This window comes from Anguilla rostrata, chromosome 7 (assembly GCF_018555375.3).
Source record: "Anguilla rostrata isolate EN2019 chromosome 7, ASM1855537v3, whole genome shotgun sequence".
Lineage (NCBI taxonomy): Eukaryota > Metazoa > Chordata > Actinopteri > Anguilliformes > Anguillidae > Anguilla > Anguilla rostrata.
The window spans coordinates 30,266,866-30,287,518 of record NC_057939.1 but is presented as its reverse complement, the minus strand read 5'-3'; the positions used below and the strand labels follow the sequence as shown (position 1 = coordinate 30,287,518).

At 40.8% G+C, this 20,653-nt stretch overlaps 1 protein-coding gene and 1 long non-coding RNA gene across 6 annotated transcripts in view; both read right to left on the bottom strand.

The window, feature by feature from the left end:
- The window catches only part of LOC135259558 (uncharacterized), a 355,375-nt gene that overhangs the window by 206,524 nt on the left and 128,198 nt on the right, over positions 1–20,653 (bottom strand). The gene's annotated exons all lie outside the window — the stretch shown is intronic.
- LOC135259539 (equilibrative nucleobase transporter 1-like) overlaps positions 1–20,653 on the bottom strand; it is a 42,847-nt gene that overhangs the window by 10,258 nt on the left and 11,936 nt on the right. For 4 of the 5 annotated variants that reach the window (XM_064344051.1, XM_064344050.1, XM_064344054.1 and 1 more), the window contains 3 exons: positions 7,317–7,409; positions 1,814–1,953; positions 778–959 (listed from right to left, as the gene is read on the bottom strand). In XM_064344051.1, coding sequence (XP_064200121.1) covers positions 778–959; positions 1,814–1,953; positions 7,317–7,409 — 415 coding nt within the window. The remainder of the gene's footprint in view (positions 1–777; positions 960–1,813; positions 1,954–7,316; positions 7,410–20,653) is intronic. The other variant, XM_064344053.1, reaches the window with a different exon arrangement.

Below are 20,653 nucleotides of genomic sequence, written 5' to 3'. Positions count from 1 at the left end.
TCAGACTAGCTAAACATCCCAGGCAGTAGCTACAGTTTAGCTACAGTTTAGCCTTAATTAATGTGATTAATATAAATCTCTTAATGTGTTTCTATTTGTCTTGTTTTTACCGATCATTTCAACAAGTTCTGTTACCTGTGTAATTACTTGAATGGCTTGCCACATACAGAGTGCAACCACAGACGTTGCCTCTCTCTTTCCTTCCAGCTAACTCTCTGACTCAAACTAACAATCTAACAATATCAGCATAGTCGGTCCTGGTTGAATAGCCAGCTTAGGTGCATATATCACTTATGATTCAAAGCTACACTTCTCTTTTCGACACTAGCGGGGGTGATACTCATTTTGTAGCTAAACAAATTTATTAAGCCACGCTGATTTCAGTACACGTGTACACATACTGCACACACTGTTCACCCTTCCCCCTTTTGTCCAGAGACAAAAGAACACACGTGCACCTGCACGTGCACACATTCATGCACAAGCATCCTCACATACAAACTCTCATACCTTCTCCTACTTCCCCAGTTAGATTAGTCTGTATGTGTTCTGTCTTTTTGCATGTTCGTATAATAAATAATATTATCAAACCTAATGTCTGTTTTGATATTGCATGAACATGAGATTCGAGACTGATTACTTATTGCAATTATACTGCTACACCCACATAATCAGTGCTGTGTGAGGATTGTTAAAATGGCCACGTTTTAATTATCTATCCTTGCTATGCTATAATTAGTAGAGGTATATTCCCTACAGCAGTGAGCAGGTCTGTACCTGTCTGTGGGGTCTGCTTGTTGCTCATCAGTTGGAAAGTCATAGTCTCTGTCCCTCCCTCTCCTTGCAATGGTCCTTTGTTTTCTTCTTTCCTGGCCTGATCCACAATGCGAGGCCTGGCATGCCCACATGTCATCCTGCCACATAAACCAGGAGGAGCTGAATACCTGTGTGAGAGCAGGCTGTCCCACAGACAGTCAGTAGTGCTAGACACCCTCACAAATGGTCACCTTTGCAGGTTTGTGTTTGTAAGCTAACTGCTTAAATGTGTGGGGCTGTGTTTGTAAGCTAACTGCTTAAATGTGTGGGACTGTGTTTGTAAGCTAACTGCTTAAATGTGTGGGACTGTGTTTGTAAGCTAACTGCTTAAATGTGTGGGACTGTCTGTAAGCTCGCTGGTTACCTGTGTGGGACTGTGTCCTTAAGCTAACTGGTTACCTGGGTGGGGCTGTGTCTGTAAGCTAACTGGTTACCTGTGTGGAACTGTGTCTGTAAACTAACAGGTTACCAGTGTGGGACTGTGTCTGTAAGCTCGCTGGTTACCTGTGTGGGACTGTGTCTGTAAGCTCACTAGTTACCTGGGTGGGACTGTGTCTGTAAGCTCGCTGGTTACCTGTGTGGGACTGTGTCCTTAAGCTAACTGGTTACCTAGGTGGGACTGTGTCTGTAAGCTAACTGGTTACCTGTGTGGGACTGTGTCTGTAAACTAACTGGTTACCTGTGTGGGACTGTGTCTGTAAGCACGCTGGTTACTTGTGTGGGACTCTGTCTGTAAGCTCACTAGTTACCTGGGTGGGACTGTGTCTGTAAGCTCACTGGTTATCTGAGTGAGACTGTGTCCTTAAGCTCACTGCTTACCTGAGTGGGACTGTGTTTGTAAGCTCACTGGTTACCTGAGTGGGACTGTGTTCTTAAGCTAACTGGTTACCTGCATGGGATTGTGTCCATAAGATCACTGGTTACCTGAGTGGGACTGTGTCTGTAAGCTAACTGGTCTCCTGCAGCAAGGTAATCTCGAGGCAGCACTGTTTCGTACCCGTATGTGTAACCCTCAGGTAGTGGGTAAGGGATGTGCTTCTTTGGCATGAGGATAAAGGTCCGCATCAGGTGGATCACGCTGCAAGTCGACAGGAAGAAGAAAGAATAGTGGAGAGAGATCCCTCCCTCCGACAGCACCTGCAAAAACACATTATCACCACAATTAACTATTACCTTTATATATTACATTACAGGCATTTAGAAGACACTCTTATCCAGAGCAAATTACTTTTCTTTTTACATAATATTAACACAATTATACAGCTGGATATATACTGAAGCAATGTAGGTTAAGTACCTTGCTCAAGGGTACAACAGTAGTGTCCTACTGTGACCTGTGACCTTTAGGTTACAAGACCAACTCCTTACCCATTATACTACACCACTTATCACTGTGATTATCATTATTAATATTATGAGTACAATAATAATAATAATTAAAGCCGCAAGCGGCGTTGGGAGGGGTCCAAGCATTGGCACCATCGCGCCCCCTATGGAGCGATTTTAAAATGGCTTTGTACTCATGATCATATGCCTTCACCCAACATATCTACTGAATATCATGATGATCGTATAAAATATTGATGACTTATGGCTAATTTTGTGCTAAGAGACTCTGTCGGATAACTTAGTTACATCGCCATGGATATGTCCAGGCCGCTTCCCTTTACTATGTCGTAACACTTAGATGGGATGTCGTAACACTTAGATGGCCCGGCATGTATGCACAGCTGCAGTGTTTCTGCGCCGCAACTAAAAAAGGCGTCACACTAGTGTTGTCACGATACCAAAATTTTGACTTTGATACTGATACCAGGTTTAGTATTACGATACTCAATACTGAAATGATACTTGAAACTTAAACGATGCTAATTTGATACTCGGTACCTAACGATACTGAAATTACGTTAATAGATGAGAAACGTAATGTCCACAAGGGTTGACCTCATTTTCGAATTCATGGTTTATTAACAACCTTTAAGTTGAAGCCTCTTCAACATATTAATATGCATAGGCCTATAGTTTTACAACACTGAACAATAGAAAATATGTTAAATATATTTCAAAAATGAAACAGTTGTAAACTAAAAAATCTTTAAAACAAGTCTTTCACCTTTAAATAGATTTAAAAACAGCATATTTTAATAACAATACAGCATCTATCTATAATAAAATATTTCCAAATTGGAACACCTATTGCTACTGAAGTGAACTGAGTCAAAGCTTGCGCTGTATCAAGGAGCTGAGTGCACAAGCGCAAGTCACCTCACTTGGCAACCTTAGTTGCTACTGCCTTCTAGTGAAGATTCTGACAAATTACACTTTTCATCCTCTCAATCAGTAATGCGGGAGACAATTTTCCCTGGCTTTTACATTTGACTCAAAACTACCAAACGTCGGAATATTCTAATACCGAACCGTTTCTTTTTTTTTTCTTTTTTTTTAAGTACCGAAAAAGTGCTGAAGTTTTGGTATACCGTGCAACACTACGTCAGACACATATTCCAATCCATTGCTCAGCTTAGCAGAGAATGCACATTTCAGAGCGCCACAGAGACAGATAGAATAATAACACATAAATGCACATTTCAAATAATAAATACGACATTGAGAAAAAAACGGAAAAAAAGACGTAATATCAGCTCAGGATCTGCGTGCTGCGCGCAAAGTAGCCTACCGTTTTATTTATTTAGACATTGGCAGATAAGAAAATTTTCGGTTACGCTGACCTATAAAATGCTATTCCAAAAGCAAAATCAGACATGTTATACATCGTTAGAAAGCTTATACTCTCACCTACGGAATAAATGAGTTGTCAATCAAGCCAAATTGCACTAAAAAGGGCGACAACGCCGTAAGCAACAAGTGTGGTATTAGGCACAGCTATTTATGAAGATAGCCGACCCAGGCGTGACAGATACGCGTATTTTTCACAAATGGATTGTCCAAGACAATATATGACCACTCATTCGCAAAAGGGACACCTCTACGCGTAAAACCGATGGTAAGATTGTATATTTATTAAATGTTTAGTCCCAGATATTGACTGTAGAATGACATGGTATAATTTTTTTTTTTTTATTGTCTCGTTTATTTCGTTATTCAGTGAGCAGCGTTTTCACTGCTGTATTGGCATATTTTAGGGCTAATGTCGGGTTTATCTTGTTGCTACGGAATATTGCATTACATTACATTACAGGCATTTGGCAGACGCTCCTATCCAGAGCGACGTACAACAAAATGTATAACCATAACCAGAAACAAGTGTGTCGAAAACCCTAGAGGGCAGTAGCCTACTGTTCTAAGTGCAGGGAACAACCGCATAGTTCAACTTGGACTCGGTAGGTTAAACTGATTAACACTAACGCAAACAAGAACAGCAACAACGCAGTCTATGCAAAAATACAAGCAATAGTTAAGACGAGTTAAGTCACCTACGAAACAACTACCTAGTTACAACCCTAAGCTTACAGTCAATTTAGAGATTAAATTGAGAATACGATTTACAGCATAAATTGCGTCTTTTATTTATATTCAATATTAGAAATTGCAGCGAGAAACTGCAGCTGTAGACACAAGATAGTTTATGTTATGGTAGCAACGGAACGAAGCGGACTATACATGTATTGCCATCATTGTTTTACTATACCAGCGTGTTTTCGCGCGTTTGCACAGAAACTCAAAACCTACCTATAAAATGGTTTAGCTATTTCTCACCATAATGACAGATTTAAAGACTTAACGAACTCACCCGATACTGTCTTCAAATGGATCCATGCCAAAGAAAAGTAATTATTCATCCTCTCAAAACGCTTTTACTAACAAACTTTTGGTATCGTAGCACGCACTCTGGGTGGCACTGTCTTCCATTCCTTCCCCGACGTTCAGACCCTCCCCTCACTGATAAAAACTAGACCCTACAGTGTCGGATTACTTGCGTCGCCATGGATGTCGCTTGCCGTAAAGAAGTTTACTAGATGTCGTAATCGTTTAGATTTGGAGCTCCAGCTCTTCCGCACCCACTATCAAAAGTCAGGCAGGCAAACATATCTGGCAGATCAGGTTTCCGAAAGCAAGTTGTGAGCACATTCGAGCAGCATCCAACTGTCATAAGTTGGATGATCGACATTGTAAGGCTTGGATAAAGCTATACTTATATAGCGCCATTACCATTTACCATATAATTTAAAGTCCAAATGGCAGGCAACATATGACCCAGACTAGTGTCCTAGAGTAGTGGGGGCATCAGATGCCATGCCAAATTTGTGTTGCTAGACTTATGGTGTGAGCTAGGACTTTTAGTAGACTGAAAACGTAATAGGATTATCCTAAGCAAAAACACACTGTAAGCGAGTTCACACACTCAGCTTTCAACTTCATTGGACCCCTAATAATAATAATACTAACAAATACAATAGGGTTCCACCAGCTTCTCTGCTTGGACCCCTAAATATGGTAAATATGGGAACTTTCTGATTGCTCCAGTATCTCTAACCTAGCGGTAAAAAATACGGAAGTCTGTGAATGCAGCAAGAAAAATTGCTCCACGACTAACTTGCAAACCATTCATGCTAACAGAATCATAATATAATTTTTTATTTGCACCAATTTGCCTCTGTTTATCTCTGTTTCTGATTAATTGTAGGGCTTCTACCTACTACAATTAGTTGGGTATACTTAGCGAGAAATGGAAAGAGCTACCTGTTATAATTATATTTCTAATGAACTAGAGCAGCCGATAGGCTACATGTTTTACCGGTGTCCATAGATATCGGATCAAGCTCAAGTTATCTTAATTTTTCCCGTTGTGCACAAGTGTTCATAGATGTCAACATACAACTGTTTTGAGAGCCAAACAAGTGCACCCTAATCAGTGTGAAACGCATGAACACTTCCAAGTCGTTCCAATGAGAAGTTGCACTATTCAAACCCCAAGCAAACTGATAAGCTTTGCTTTAGTGTCAACTTGCGTTACACGAAAGCCGGTAACTTGGTCTGTTTTGGTAAGAGGTTTAGTTACTTGTTCAGTACTAGATCAGTTCCTCTTCGGCGTCCTTTGACTTACGCGAAGAGTTACTGCGGAACTGAATTTTTGAGGTTATTGGATTGTGGGCTACTAAGTTAGCATCACTATCCTTACTCATTTCTCCTACTCTCTCGTGGTTCTTTTGACAGTCCTCTGTGCGAGGGCTGTTTTCTTAAAGTTCTCACGTTCGCCATTCTTTTCAGACTGTGTTTTGTTTTAGTAGACTCAGTACTCATTAAGCCTTAGTTCTTCACCCTGTACTCGGGGCATTAAAGCTTTTTCTTTGGGATAATCTCCCATAGGAGTATTGGTTTTCTTTTCGTTAATTGTTTTCCCTATCCTTTTGTATCTAACGAGACTTAGTGGTTATTCCACCCCAGGTGGTTAACTTAAAGTTCCCTGCTAAGTCGCGTTTGGTCTCCCTACTTCTCCTCTCCTTTACAATAGCAGGAGAGTAACAGAAGGGTATTGGCGAAGGAGGTAGCATAGAAGAAGATAACAGAGGGGCATTGACAAAGGAGGTTGTGTAGCAGGTGAGTAACAGAGGGAAATTGTGAAAGGAGGTAGCATAGCAGGTGAGTAACAAAAGGGCATTGGTGAAAGAGGTAATGTGGCAGGAGAATAAAAGAAGGGCATTGAAGAAGGAGGTAGTGTAGCAGGAGAGTAACAAAAGGGCATTAGGGAAGGAGGTAGCGTAGCAGGTCAGTAACAGAGGGGAACTGTGGAAGGAGGTAGCATGGCACTCCCAATGGCAAAGTTGTAGAGCACATTCAGATGCATCGGTCGATGAAGTTTTGTGTTGATCTGACTTACGGTGTGGGAGTTATGACCTTTTAAACATGACCCTTTGTTATAGCGCCACCATCTGGCCGACATAGGTGGTTTTTAGTGCCTGAATATTGGGGGGCCATAGGAACCCACCTACCAAATTTGGTTAGTCTACAACTTATGGTTGCTGAGCCTCAGACACTTTTAGCGGAGAAAAATAATAAGAAGAATAATCCTAACAAAAACAATAGGGTTCCACCAGCTTCGCTGCTTGGACCCCTAATAATAATCGGAACAGATACAATAGGGTTCCACCAGCTTTGCTGCTTGGACCCCTAATAATCCTAACAGATACAATAGGGTTCCACCAGCTTCACTGCTTGGACCCCTAATAATAATAATAATCCTAACAGATACAATAGGGTTCCACCAGCTTCACTGCTTGGACCCCTAATAATAATAATAATCCTAACAGATACAATAGGGTTCCACCAGCTTTGCTGCTTGGACCCCTAATAATATCCTTATTCTAAATGTTTCCATTATTAGTACTCAAATTATTACTGGTATTATAATTACCTTTATCATGTGAATTGCGTGAACTGTCTTTTCCACAAGAGAATGATATTACCACAGCAACTGTTATCATCCCTTTCCCTATCAAAGCAGTATTCATCTCCTTAGAACGAATTATAAGTGCCATTACCTTGACGATGAGGAAGACGATGGAGGATGAGTCAAATGCTCCATTGTAGAGAGTGATGATAGTGGAACGGTGTGTGCCGAAGAGGTTCCCCACCTAGAAGAGAGGGAGAAGCTTAATTACCCAGCACCACTATCATTCGAAAGATAAGAGAGGCTCGATAACCTAGCGCCACTACAAGCCTGGAGATAAGACAGGCTCAATACAAGGAGTGTCTGTGACTAGGATTACACTCCAAGCAGCTTCTGAAATTGAAATCTAAAACTCCAGTCTGGAGGGTGACAGTGTCTGCAGGTTTAGCTCCAGTCCTGGAGTGCCACAGTGCCTGCAGGATTACCTCCAGTCCTGGAGGGCCACAGTGCCTGTAGGATTACCTCCAGTCCTGGAGGGCCACAGTGTCCGCAGGTTTAACACCAGTCCTTGACTAGAGTTTGCTATCCCTTTTCTCAAGGAAGTTCAGCAGTAGGGTCTCTCCATCAAAATTCAACCGGGATTTAGGAATGTTACAGGCATATGTTTCCAATTTTTCTCATACATCCTTCAGACAGTCTATGTGTATTAAAATGAATAAAACTGAATTTTAGACATGGTATCATGTATAGTTTAACAGACACACGGGCCTAAAGATGTTCCAAAATGGTTGCCAGTTTGAGGGGCTAACACTTTTATCTGATTGTAGCTAAGGATATGAATGAAATTTTAAAAAATCTATAGTAATACAGTTACAGTAATAGAAGGCAAAGAACACAAAATGAGTAAAATTTTGTCCCAGATATAAAAGTAGTATGTATGAAAATTAGATCAACAAAAATCTTTAAGAATGAAAAGTCATATGCGGGCATATGTTGGAGCCTATCCCAGCGTGCATTGAGTGAGAGGCAGGAATACCCTGGACAGATTGCCAATCTATTGCAGGGCACACACACCATTCACTCACACACTCATACCTACGGGCAATTTAGAGTCTCCAATTAGCCAACCTGCATGTCTGTGGGAGGAAACGCACACAGACACGGGGAGAACATGCAAACTCCACAGGCTAACTATAAACCACAGTAAATATAATCTTGCACATTGACGTTCTGTTTCATCCCCAAAACAATTATATATTAAAATGTCTTGTGATTGTTTTATAATAGGGCAGTAGTTTGCAACAGTGTGGTTTTTCCATTGGAACACTGGACCAGAAAAGCAAACTCGGGTGGCCAAAGTCTACTTTATATCAAGTACAATGTAATATAGGCATTATAACTTTAAATTATAACAGTAACATTATAACAGTAAACAAATTTGCCATTTTAACATGGATAAGTTATGTATGGGTGATATCCATTTCCACAAATTGTGTCTCCATTGAATGATAAAACAATAAGGCTTAACAAAGTATGCCCACACGTCATCACCAGTATGCATTTTTAACCATTATTTTAGTCAGATTTGCGTAGATTTGGGGTATGAATAACTTCTTTTGGTTGCCCTTCTAATCTTCCAAAAGAATGAGATTCTCATCATTGGTCATTTATTTGTCCATGACTATTGGTATCTGAAGCTCTAGCTTCAGTTTTAGTCTTTACAGATAGGTAAGGAAGAATTAAAACTGAAGGGATTCTGAGGAACATACTCAACAGCCTAGTCCATACCCCACAGAATGACTCAGTAGGATACCCATTCTAAAGAAGGTTCGCTAAGTAGGATCCCCACCTAAAGGAGGTTCTGCAGTAGGATCCCTGTTTTTTTCTTTTCTTTTTTTTTTAAATGGGCTTTTCAGCTTTATTGGACAGGACAGTGTAGCGAGACAGGAAAAATGAGGAAAGAGTGAGACATGCGACAAAGTTTGTGCGGTCGGACTCGAACCGCCAACGTCGCAGCTCGTAATGAGCATGTGGACAGTGCTCTACAGGCTGCGCCACGAGACACCCCAGGATCCCTGTTTTGAAAAAAAGAAGGTTCTGGAGAAGGATCCCTGTTTTAAAGAAAATTTTGCAGTAGGACCCCTGTTCTAAAGGAGGTTCTGCAGCAGTCACTGCTTCTGGAGAGACTCCTGGAGGGAAGCAGAGTGTTCACCAGGCACAAAAAAGAACAGACCCTCACTGCCCCAGGCTCACTCCAAACTGGCACCTCAGGCTCTGAACTACATCTCACACACCACGGAAACAAGCAGTATCTCTTCACAGCAAACACATCAGCGCACATGTGGACGCAAGCACGCGCACGCGCGCGCTCACACACATGTACATACGCACCCAACAGGCTACACAAGGAGTCCTAGATCAAGTAATATAACAGTGGAGTAATAATTTCATCATTATTCATCTGTTGGTAATCCTGGCTGTGGCTGAGCCTACATAGGCTAGCCCATAAAACTATTTAGTCATACTACTCTGTAGAAGGCTTATCAAGGTAAACATAACTAAAAGTAAAAGTGAACTAAAAATTGTATAACAATTAGCAGTATCATCAACATTGATCAACATCAAAATTGTCAATATTAATAATGGTAGTATGAATCTAGAACAGACATACCAAACTCAGTTCATGTGACAGTATGTATGTTGGTTTTGTTTCAGCTAATCGTGTGTGTACTGGCTTTGTTTCAGCCAGTCATGGGTGTGCTGGCTTTTGTTTCAGCCAGTCGTATATCTGCTTTTGCTTCATCCAAACCACTGATATAGATAAAACCATTGATGTGCTTGCATGTACTGTGATGTGTTTGATTCATGCAGGTTTGGCCCTTTAATGTCTCTGGCCCCCTCAGGCAGAAATTAGGATTCAGTACCCTGGCATTTCAGTATTTAGCACAGCATCATGATGTCGCCAGTCAACCAATCAATTAATCAGTCATACAATCATGTGTACGCAATACAGGCTCGCCAACAGAATGAAGCTCAGCTGACTAGATTCTGGACACTATTTTCAGCCGGAAGAGAACCCAGTATGCACTGGCGTCCGGAGGAGTGTGCTTTGGAATAAATTACTCTGGATGAGAGGGAAGCATGCCATTCTCACGCTGCACAAATTGCTGCTAGAATAGCCTCACAACAAAATCCCTTCATACCTGGGTGTTTTTCAACTACGGAATTAAGATTTTTTTTCTTAATATTTTTTCAATAATTGAATCCATTTTCCAGCTGTGAAAACAGTGTAATTTCAGTTTTGTAATAACAATAGATTCTATTACATTCTGGCTTCCAAACGAAATGTCCTAACTCTGGGTATCTGCGGAATGTAGTGTGAGCTCCCATAAGCCCAGCTCAGTTATTCCCAGACCCTGCTGGGGATAAGAATGCTCGATTGCACAGAGCGCTACCATGCTAACTTGAGGCCCTGCTTGTGCGTAAACATCCCTTGCTCTTTACTGCAGTGCTACACAGCAGGGAAACATCAGGAAATGCAAAAAACCAAATCCCACAACTAGACATATTTCACTGAGAGTAAGCGGGAAGTAGAGAGGGAGAAAGTAAGAGAGGGAGGGAGAGAGAGACAGAAGAAGGGAGACGGAGAGAGAAAGAGAGAATTATATCCATTTGCAGTTACTCAGTGGTGCAGTAAGGCAGGCAGTAGGATCGCTCAGTAGTATAAGAAAGCCACTGAAAGTGCAGTTTATCCGGTGTCATTTCCAGGACGGTTGAGCTGCACAGACGCATTCAGTGCGTTTACATGCACTGTTGAAATCGATCTATATTAATAGCTTGATTTGGCCAAGGATGAGATTTAATTGGACTATTGTCGTTGTCCCAATATACATGACTCGGAAATAATTAATTTATTGACCATGGTGTGTCTGACGAGGGCTTCTTATAAATCTTGCTTCCTCCAATGTTGTCACAACTTTTCTGAATAGTTCGCCATTCCGCGTTTTTCTTCCATCCATATATTTTAGGATATATAACTCCTTTAGTTGCAATAGCATGAAGTTGGTCTACTCGTCCGTCCAGAAATGTGTTTTTTCGCCATGATACTAGGGAGGGAAAAACGGAGCTTTAAAATGTCGCCAGCAGTGTATGTGCGTGAGCTCGACAATGCATTTTTCACAGAAAAGGTCATTTGGTGCCTTTTTTAGTTCATTACAGTGGTGATAGAAGTGACAATAATTAAGTGGTACCGTGCTGTTAGCCTTTATTGATCGCCGTACAAGGTTAATGTGAAGTACTTTGAATGGTACTTGCTCAATCGAACGGGAAATGTGAAAAATATTCGATTATGGGCACCAAAATTTTCTGTCACACCCTCAATAGACGGCAAAAGTCCCAGTAGAAGGTTGAATTCAATCTTTTAAAGTTATATAACATGCACAGAACGCCTAGGCCAATTTTTGGCCTATTTAAGCGTATAAATGCCCTAGTGAATCAACCCCCAACTGCATTATCTAGGCATGTTTGTCCGACTCTGAAAAAATCGACTTTGTACGATTTCAGTCAAACTACATGGTTTTACATGATTTTTACAAGTCCAGTTTTAGCCGAACTGAAACAATAAATCGACTTTTTCAAACATCATCTAAACCCACTGTTTGTTTCAGTTCAGATGTAATTTGTATATATGGAACATTTTATTGGATACACGGCTAAGCATGTGTAACTATGTGCTTATGCTGCCTTCCAGCCAACTGGGAACTCAAATATTTCAAGAAGGAAATTTTCCTCAGAAAAAACATGGATACCCACAGGAAATGCTGCTTTATTTTTTTGTTAAGGAGTATATTAAAAATGAGTGAATTAAGTGAAACTGCAAAGCAATGTTGGGTTGTAGTAGTATTGAAATGTAAATATGATATCACTGCCAGATTGCATGTTATTTCATCTGCAGCATTTATTTGAAAAGAATAACATTTTCTAGCTAAGCTGGCTAGCAAAAGAAGTGGCTGATAGATATCGTAAGTTTTTAATTTCACATATTGCTATAATGAATGCGCAACATAAATGATACATATCACATAATCACACAACCAAATATGTGTTAAAAACATAAATATACAATTTTCCTTTCTTGCCAGGAACTCTTACCAATGTCGCCTTTTTTTAAACTCAGATGTCACTAGTGTTGGGGTCAGATAAATCGGAGCTCTGAAATGATGCTGCGTTCAAGACAACTTGTAAAAAAACGAGATCTGACTTGTGAAAACCAACTGAACCAACAGCACCTGGGGTGCTTCCCTTGAGAAAATGGAAATCAGAACATGACACCATAAACTTTAAAATCGAGAGCAAGTTCGGTTTATGTAATTTTATGTTTAATATCAGTCAGCAACACGAATAACCAAAATAGATACTCGTTTTTCGATATCTGTTTTTAAAATGAATGTCGAACATCCATTTACTTCTCGTTTTTTCATTTTTGTTCCTTAAATGGTAGGCTAAATGATTGGCTATAAAGTACATAGACCTGTCTTGAATGCAGCATGATCCCGAAATTTCCAATCTATAATTTTGAGTTTGGCGACTGTTCAATTGGTTTTTTGCACAAGTTGGATCTCTAGGTAGCTACAGAGACCTACCTTCATATCTAATAAATCTAGAGCAAGACTTCTAAGCACAGTTCTGTGCTACTATGTGAACTGAACCAAATTTAACATCGCTTTATCAAGGCTAACAAGGCTCTGTAGTTGTCATCTCTTGCCAGATGATAAAGCCAGCCACAAAGCCTTGTTAGCTATCTTCATAGATAAGCAAGCTACAAATGAAGCTATCAAGTTCACTAATGTAACAGTAAATTGTAAGTACACATGCGGAAAAAAATGTGCCAAAGTACGTAATCATGTAATAGGCTTACAAGGTGTTTCTCAATAACTAGAACGTCGGGATTTGCATTCTCGTGAAGTATGTTCTTGTGGGAAACCACACTTCAAGAACAAAAGGACAGAGAGGACTGTTATACGCATTGCGCATTTGCGATGTGTGCTTGTGACATACAAATATGCTACCACTACAGCAGCAACTGTAGTGTCAGCAACGTCAGTCCAGAAAGTCCCTGTGCCCGGTGTTTCTTTTAAAGGCTGCTTTACAATGGTTTGGGATATAGTTTAGGTTGAATTGCAGACTATTTGTAGCCTACTTAAAATATGAATGTGAACAAAACATATGTTTTATCTGCTGTTCTCTAGGTTGCTTCATTCATTGTTTAGCCTGCCAGTTAGCATCCAAGATGGCCGCCAGCCCAGTCCTTTGTTTGTGTACCTGCATGTGAGCTCTTAACTTTTTTTTTGTTTTATCTGTGTTTTATACTGATAATCCAGCCAAGGACAGTGACTTTTTACATCTAATTAAGAGGTACACCCCTGACTCTTTTTTGGCTTCTCTTTTGGCTATTTTGGCTTCTTAGAACTACCCAAAAGGGAGATAATTTTACTGCTGTTAGGTCTCCTCTACCAGCTACAGCCTGGGCCTTCCACCAGCTATAGTTTGGCCTCCTCTGCTAGCTACAGCCTGGGCCTCCTCTACCAGCTCCAGCCTGGGCCTCTTCTTCCAGCTACAGCCTGGGCCTCTTCTACCAGCTCCAGCCTGGGCCTCTTCTATCAGCTCCAGCCTGGGCCTCCTCTACCAGCTACAGCCTGGCCTCCCCTACCAGCTACAGCCTGGGCCTCTTCTACCAGCTACAGCCTGGCCTCCTCTGCTAGCTTCAGCCTGGGCCTCCTCTGCTAGCCACAGCCTGGGCCTCTGTTATTGGATTGGGCATGTTTTATCCACTAAAACCTTCTTTGCCTTTTCGGCTTACAATCTTTTTTATTTTTTGGCACACATCGGCTCAAACAACCTGCTTTTTCAGTAGGTACACGCAAGAGTCTGCCATCATTTCCAATGGTGGTGGTACTTTGGACTTCGGTTTATCATCCAGGGACGTTTCTTCCTTCTGGATTACAAAGACTTTTGGACTTCCTACTCGGTGTGTATTGAATCTTATTCATTTGTACTCTTACATGTTATTGCACCAGTTCCATGACTCCTCATTAATTTTGACCAAACCCTCAGTGAAAGATAAACAAATGTTTTGGCACTGTTTTCAAACGTGGGTTAATCATTCTCATGTTGTTTGTCTCTGGCAATGTTCACCCAAACCCAGGGCCTGCTATTCAAGGCCCTACTGCCTCTAGTCTGTCGTTTAATGATTTTTGTGAACGCAAATCTTTGGGCTTTTTACATATCCATAGTTTGTTGCCAAAACTTGATTATTTAAAATCTTGGGTGCATACTGCTAACCCTGATGTTCTGGCTGTCTCGTGGCTTAAGAAAAGTGTCTCTAATCTTGAAATTCAAATACCGGGCTACAATGTCTTTCGTCAGGATAGATCTACTAAGGGAGGTGGTGTGGCTATCTTTGTAAAAGACCATTTGCAATGTTCTGTAACACTGTCTAAGTCAGTCCCCAAGCAATTTGAACTGTTACTGTTGAAACTTAAACTGTCAAAAAATTTCACTCTCTCTGTTGCTGTTTGCTATAGACCACCCTCTGCTCCAGCATGTACACTAACAGCTCTTTGTGAACTTCTGGCCCCTCACATTTCCTATGAGTTTGTCCTTCTGGGTGATCTAAACTGGGATATGATCAACCCCCCAGATTTAGTCATACAGCAATTTGATGCTTTAAACCTCTTTCAACTTATAACTGAGCCAACCAGACACAATTTGAAGTCACCCTTATCTGCCACACTGATCGATATTATTCTCACTAACACTCCATCAAACTATCAAACTGGAGTCTTCAGTCAAGACTTGAGTGACCACTGTGCCATTGCATGCGTTCGCTCTGGCCTCTCTGTCAAACGCCCACCAGTGATTACGACCAAGCGCTCACTGAAAAACTTTGACAATCAAGCCTTCCTACATGATGTTGCAGCTGTGAACTGGGATAGAATCAACCTTATCCCCTCTGTGGATGATGCCTGGTCTTATTTCAAGAATACCTTTAGCGTTATCATTGATAAACACGCCCCATTTAAAAGATTCCGGACCAAGAATCGTTACAGCCTCTGGTTTACTCACCATTTGGCTGCTCTGATCCAACTAAAAAATGCCTTATGGCGGAGAGCTAGGTCTTCTCAGTCTCCTGCTGACTGGCTGGCCTTCAGACAATGCAGAAACAAAACCACACAGGCGATCAGGAAAGCTAAAATCAATCATTTCAAGGAGAAATTCTCAGCTTGCGGATCTGACGCCAAGAAGTTCTGGAAAACAGTCAAGTCCATGGAAAAAAAACTTGCTTCTCCTCATCTACCCACCTCTATGAAATTCGGTGAAATTGTTTTTAATGATAAACCACGCATGGCCACGCTCTTCAACCACCACTTCGTGAAGTCATCTCATGTCTTTGATGCAGCTGCTCCTAACACTGCCTCAACTCATACTCCTACTTCATTATCCAGCATTAACAGCTTCTCCCTTCAACCTGTAAAGGTTTCGGAAGTCCTGGATGAACTCATTAAGTTAGATCCAAACAAGTCAGCTGGATCTGATGGGCTTGACCCTGTGTTTTTAAAAGCAGCCGCTCATATATATATTATTGCTGCCCCCATTACAAGACTGTTTAACCTGTCATTTCAACTGTCTGTATTTCCCCTTGACTGGAAATCTGCCATGATTCTCCCCCTCTTCAAAGGAGGCTCTAGCTCTGACCCGAACTGCTACAGGCCAATCTCCATCTTGCCCTGCCTGGCCAAAGTCATAGAGAAACTGGTTCATAAACAACTAATTCACTTCATTGACTCTAATCACATTCTGTCTGACCTGCAGTCTGGGTTTAGGACAGGCCATGGATGTATCACCGCTACCCTGAAGGTCCTTGACGACATTGTTACCGCCATGGACAACAAGCAAGTCTGTGTAGCTGCTTTTATAGACCTAGCCAAGGCTTTTGACTCAGTCGACCATAATATCCTCCTGCAAAGACTTAGTAGCATTGGCCTGTCCAGCGGATGCTGCAACTGGTTTGCCAGCTACCTTGCTGATCGTGTCCAGAGGGTGAAGACCGAAAACATCACATCGGAACCACTTGCCATCACTAAAGGTGTGCCTCAAGGCTCCATCTTAGGCCCAACCTTGTTCTTCATCTACATTAACGAGGTAGCCAAGGCCGTTGGTAGCTCCCAGATACATCTGTATGCTGATGATACTATCATATATTCAGCTGGCCCCTCACTCCATGCTGCTGTGTCCACTCTTCAACAAAGCCTCACCTCCATCCAGCAGTCTTTTCACAACCTCCACCTGCTCCTCAACTCCAAAAAGACCAAATGTATGCTGTTTGACCGGAAAAATCTCAACATCTCCAGCCCCCCTAAGATTTTCAGTGCTGATGGCTTGGAACTGGAGTTTGTCAGCTCCTATAAATACCTTGGCCTCTGGTTGGACTCATCTCTCTCATTTAACACTCATATCAATAACCTTCTGGCTAAAGTCAAAGCTAGACTTGGTTTTCTGTATCGAAACAAGGCTTCTTTCACACACTCCGCCAAATACACTCTTGTGAAAATGACCATCCTTCCTCTGTTTGACTACGGTGATGTAATCTATAAAATGGCATCAAAGGGCAGCCTTATCAAGCTCGACACACTCCACCACTCAGCAATCCGTTTTGCCACATGCGCACCCTTCACCACTCACCACTGTGATCTGTACAAACTGGTGGATTGGCCCTCCCTTCATACCAGGCGGCTACAACATTGGCTGCAATTAGTTTATAAAACACTCCTGGGAAAAACACCCTGCTACCTCTCAAACCTCCTGCACATTTCCGACAGCAATTACCGCTTAAGATCCAGTGATTCCATCATTCCAAAAGTCCGTACCGTAATTCCTTTCGTTTTGCCGCTGCAAATGATTGGAACACACTACAAAACACACTCAAACTCACAGCTCTCACATCTCTCAACATGTTCAAACAAAATCTGCAACAGGTCATAGTTGACTGCTGCACCTGCTGACCAGCCCTCTCTTCACTCTCTCTCCCGTTACAACTGTACAAAGAATATCCAGTAAATCACCTTCTCTTGCACATAGTGTTTATCTATTGGTTTATTGATTTTATTTATTGACTTTTGATTTATTTTATTTACCTATGCCGTCTTTTGCCGTTTCTTATGTACTGTCGTGTCATACTGTATGTTGTACTGCACTGTATCTGTACTGTATGCGTCGTTTTGTGCTGACTGTGTGTTTTTTTTTTTTTTTTTAGGTATTTACTGTTGCTGACGCCTCTTGGCCAGGTCATCATTGTAAATGAGAATTGGTTCTCAACTGATTTTACCTGGTTAAATAAAGGTCAAATAAAAATTAAAAAAAAAAAAATCACTTTCTATACTGTAACAACAGGGCAGTTGTAAGTTGTTCCTCTGCAGTCCTCTCTCTGAGAGCACAAAATGCTTTATTTCTGCCTAAGCTCCCAAATAAGCCTGTGTCCTTTACTTTCAGCACTCTAACACTATCCTACACTTCCCTTCAGGATCACCAGACCCCTCTTGCCAGATACTTATAATTCTAAGATCAAAGCTATAGATGACACTGTTGGGATTAACAACCACCTTGCATGTAGTGGTGGCGTAGTAACGAATGTTAATTTGTTGTTAACCATGCTCGAGGTGTGTACCTCTCACAGTGTGATCGCTTCGAACTGTGCCAGCTCGGCGCCTAGATAATCGCTATGTATTCCTGTAGAGCACCACCGACGACTAGTGGGCACCCTCGGTATTTCAAAGCCACTCTATTCACGCCAGCAGCCTATTTATTTTAGCCAATGTCTGTGCTATCCTCGTTGTACATGTAATTTAGGGGACACAACTGAGCATGCCTGTTGAGCGAAAAAATTATACTTCCTGGTTTTGATGTGTTCCCCATAGGTTTCTATTGGCGTCGCTGTCTCTACATATTATATACTCTAAGCTTTCTCCTCACTCTTACCTCTCTTCCTCTCCACTCTGACTTGTAAGTAACACCATAATTCAAAGTTTAACCTACCATTAGCTTATGCATGCATCCGTACGAGGCCAGCAGTAGCAAGAGAGCTGCCGAACAGTAAACCTAAATGTATGGTTAAAGACCTTTGTGTTATGAGTCCAGTGTAACTGATTGTTGCCTGTCTCATTCTAATCATAAGCTACGTGCATAGAATTGTATTAGTTCATAATGAGTTTCTGTGTAGCGGTACCCAGCGGCCTTGTTGAGATAGCATATCACTTATGGACCATAATACTAATACTGTCACATCTGACTCGTCAGTACATGCTACATTACATGTACAGAGTTGTATTTTGCTATACTGTGCCAGTACCCTATCCCATATTATAACCAAACTGCTTAATTTTCTGAATTGTCATTAAAGCTTATATTTATGTATGTCTGTTTGTGCTTCCTCTCATGCTGATGGAATGACCCACTAACAAAGTCAAATAGAGACATCTGAATTCATAAGTGCCGAGGGCCAATTCCGTATAAATACATTTAAGTGTTGAGGTTGATAAAGGGTGATCTCCAATTAGTCTGGGTTCAGTATTCAGAGTGCTGTGCCACTAACAGGGTAGCTGAGAGTGACCCCCTAAACGGTAATCCTTGAACACCGAACTGTAATTAAATTTTAAATAATCCAGTAAATTAATTTTTATTTTACAGGAAAATTTACCTGTAGTTTCTAATGAATTCACATCAGTGACTTAGACTGGTACTTGGGGGTGAATGTGTGGGGCTGAAGATGAAGGAGGAGACTTCTTTGATTGTAAACACAGGCTAAAAATTCTGCATAGAATACCTTTAATTTGGCTAGACAGTAGCATTTTTCAAAAATGATAACTGATTTTTAAAAAAGCATAACATCCCAGAAAGCTCTTTCCACTACTGATTGCCTTCTCATTCATCGCGATGTCCACACAAGCAATTTTTTCACCATATCAAAATGCACAAAATTTGTTTCTTTTTTAAAAGGCAAAGTTGAAAATGTTCATTGTGGTGTTCAAATCCCTACCCATGAGCTTGATGTAATCAAACCCACTATCCCTCCATGCAGAGGCATCTTAGATTGCTTTGAAATTATTAATCATGTCGTGCTGCTCAAAGTTGTAACAACTCAAGTCCTCAACCAGTCTTTTAGACATCTCTTTTTTTAATGGTTTTTAGTGCTCTATCTGAAGATGTCTTAAGTATTACTAAGTACTCACTTCAAACTGGGAAGTTCCTATCTGCTCTTAAATCTAATTTAGTGAAGCCACTGTTAAAGAAAACCAGTTTGTTCTTAAATGTTTCAGGCCACTTTCTAACCTACCCTTTTTTTAGTAAAACCATAAATGAGATAAATTAGTGCTTAAACAATTGAATTAGTTTTTAACCTCCAATGGAAAAATTGCAGTCTCGTTTTGTGCATGCACAGTTTTAAGTTCTGCCTTTGACACTGTTGGCCATACCATTCTCTTAGACAGACTAGAAAAATGGATGGGTGGCACAGGCACTGCTCTTAACTGGTTTAAGAGCTACCTAACGACTATTCCTTCATTGTTAACTTGGGTGAGCACACTTCTGATTAATGTCACATGTGATGTCCCTCAAGGAACAATTCTAGGATCAGTGTTTTTTAATGTTTATATGCTGCCTTTGAGGTGTTAACAGGAGACACAATTTCAGAGTTATGCTGGTGATACTCATCTTTACATCTCCATGTCCCCCAATGACAAAAGGCCATTAGAAGCCCTTAGAAACTGTATCTTGGACATTAAGATCTGAAAAAATCTTTTTACAGTTAAATCAGAACAAGACAGGTTCTTCTTGCGGGTTCAAAGACTTCTCTGCTCTATCATTATCTATTATCAATCAGTCATGTTCTGCTGCTCGTTTATTGATTAAAACCAAAAAGGCAGCACACAAAACTCCTGTTTTAAAAGCTCTTAGTTGGCTACCTGTTCATTTTGGGATTGATTTTAAAATTTTTCTTTTAGTTTATAAGTCTCTTAATGGCCTAGCCCTACATATCTGACTTTCTTTTAAGGTATGTGGCCAACAGGGCTCTCAGATCTTCTGACAGAAAGCTATTGTTCACACCTAGATACAGGATGCAGGATTTTTGGCAAGGCAGCATTTAATGTTTATGGCTGTTTAGTCCTTGGATGGTTCCAAAAAGGATCTCAAGACATATCCTTTTAGCATTGCTTTTACATGAATTCTTACTGGTCCTATTATTTATTTTATTTTCTTCTTATTCATTTCATTGCATCTCCTTTGCAATTTGTTGTATTTCAGAATATTTTTAATGCCTCCTTAACTTCTTAATTTATATTTTCTTTTAATTTATTGTGAACCACTTTGCGTTCTACTAAGGTGTATGAAATGTGCTTGATAAATAAAGGATGATTGATGAAAATTTTTTAATGA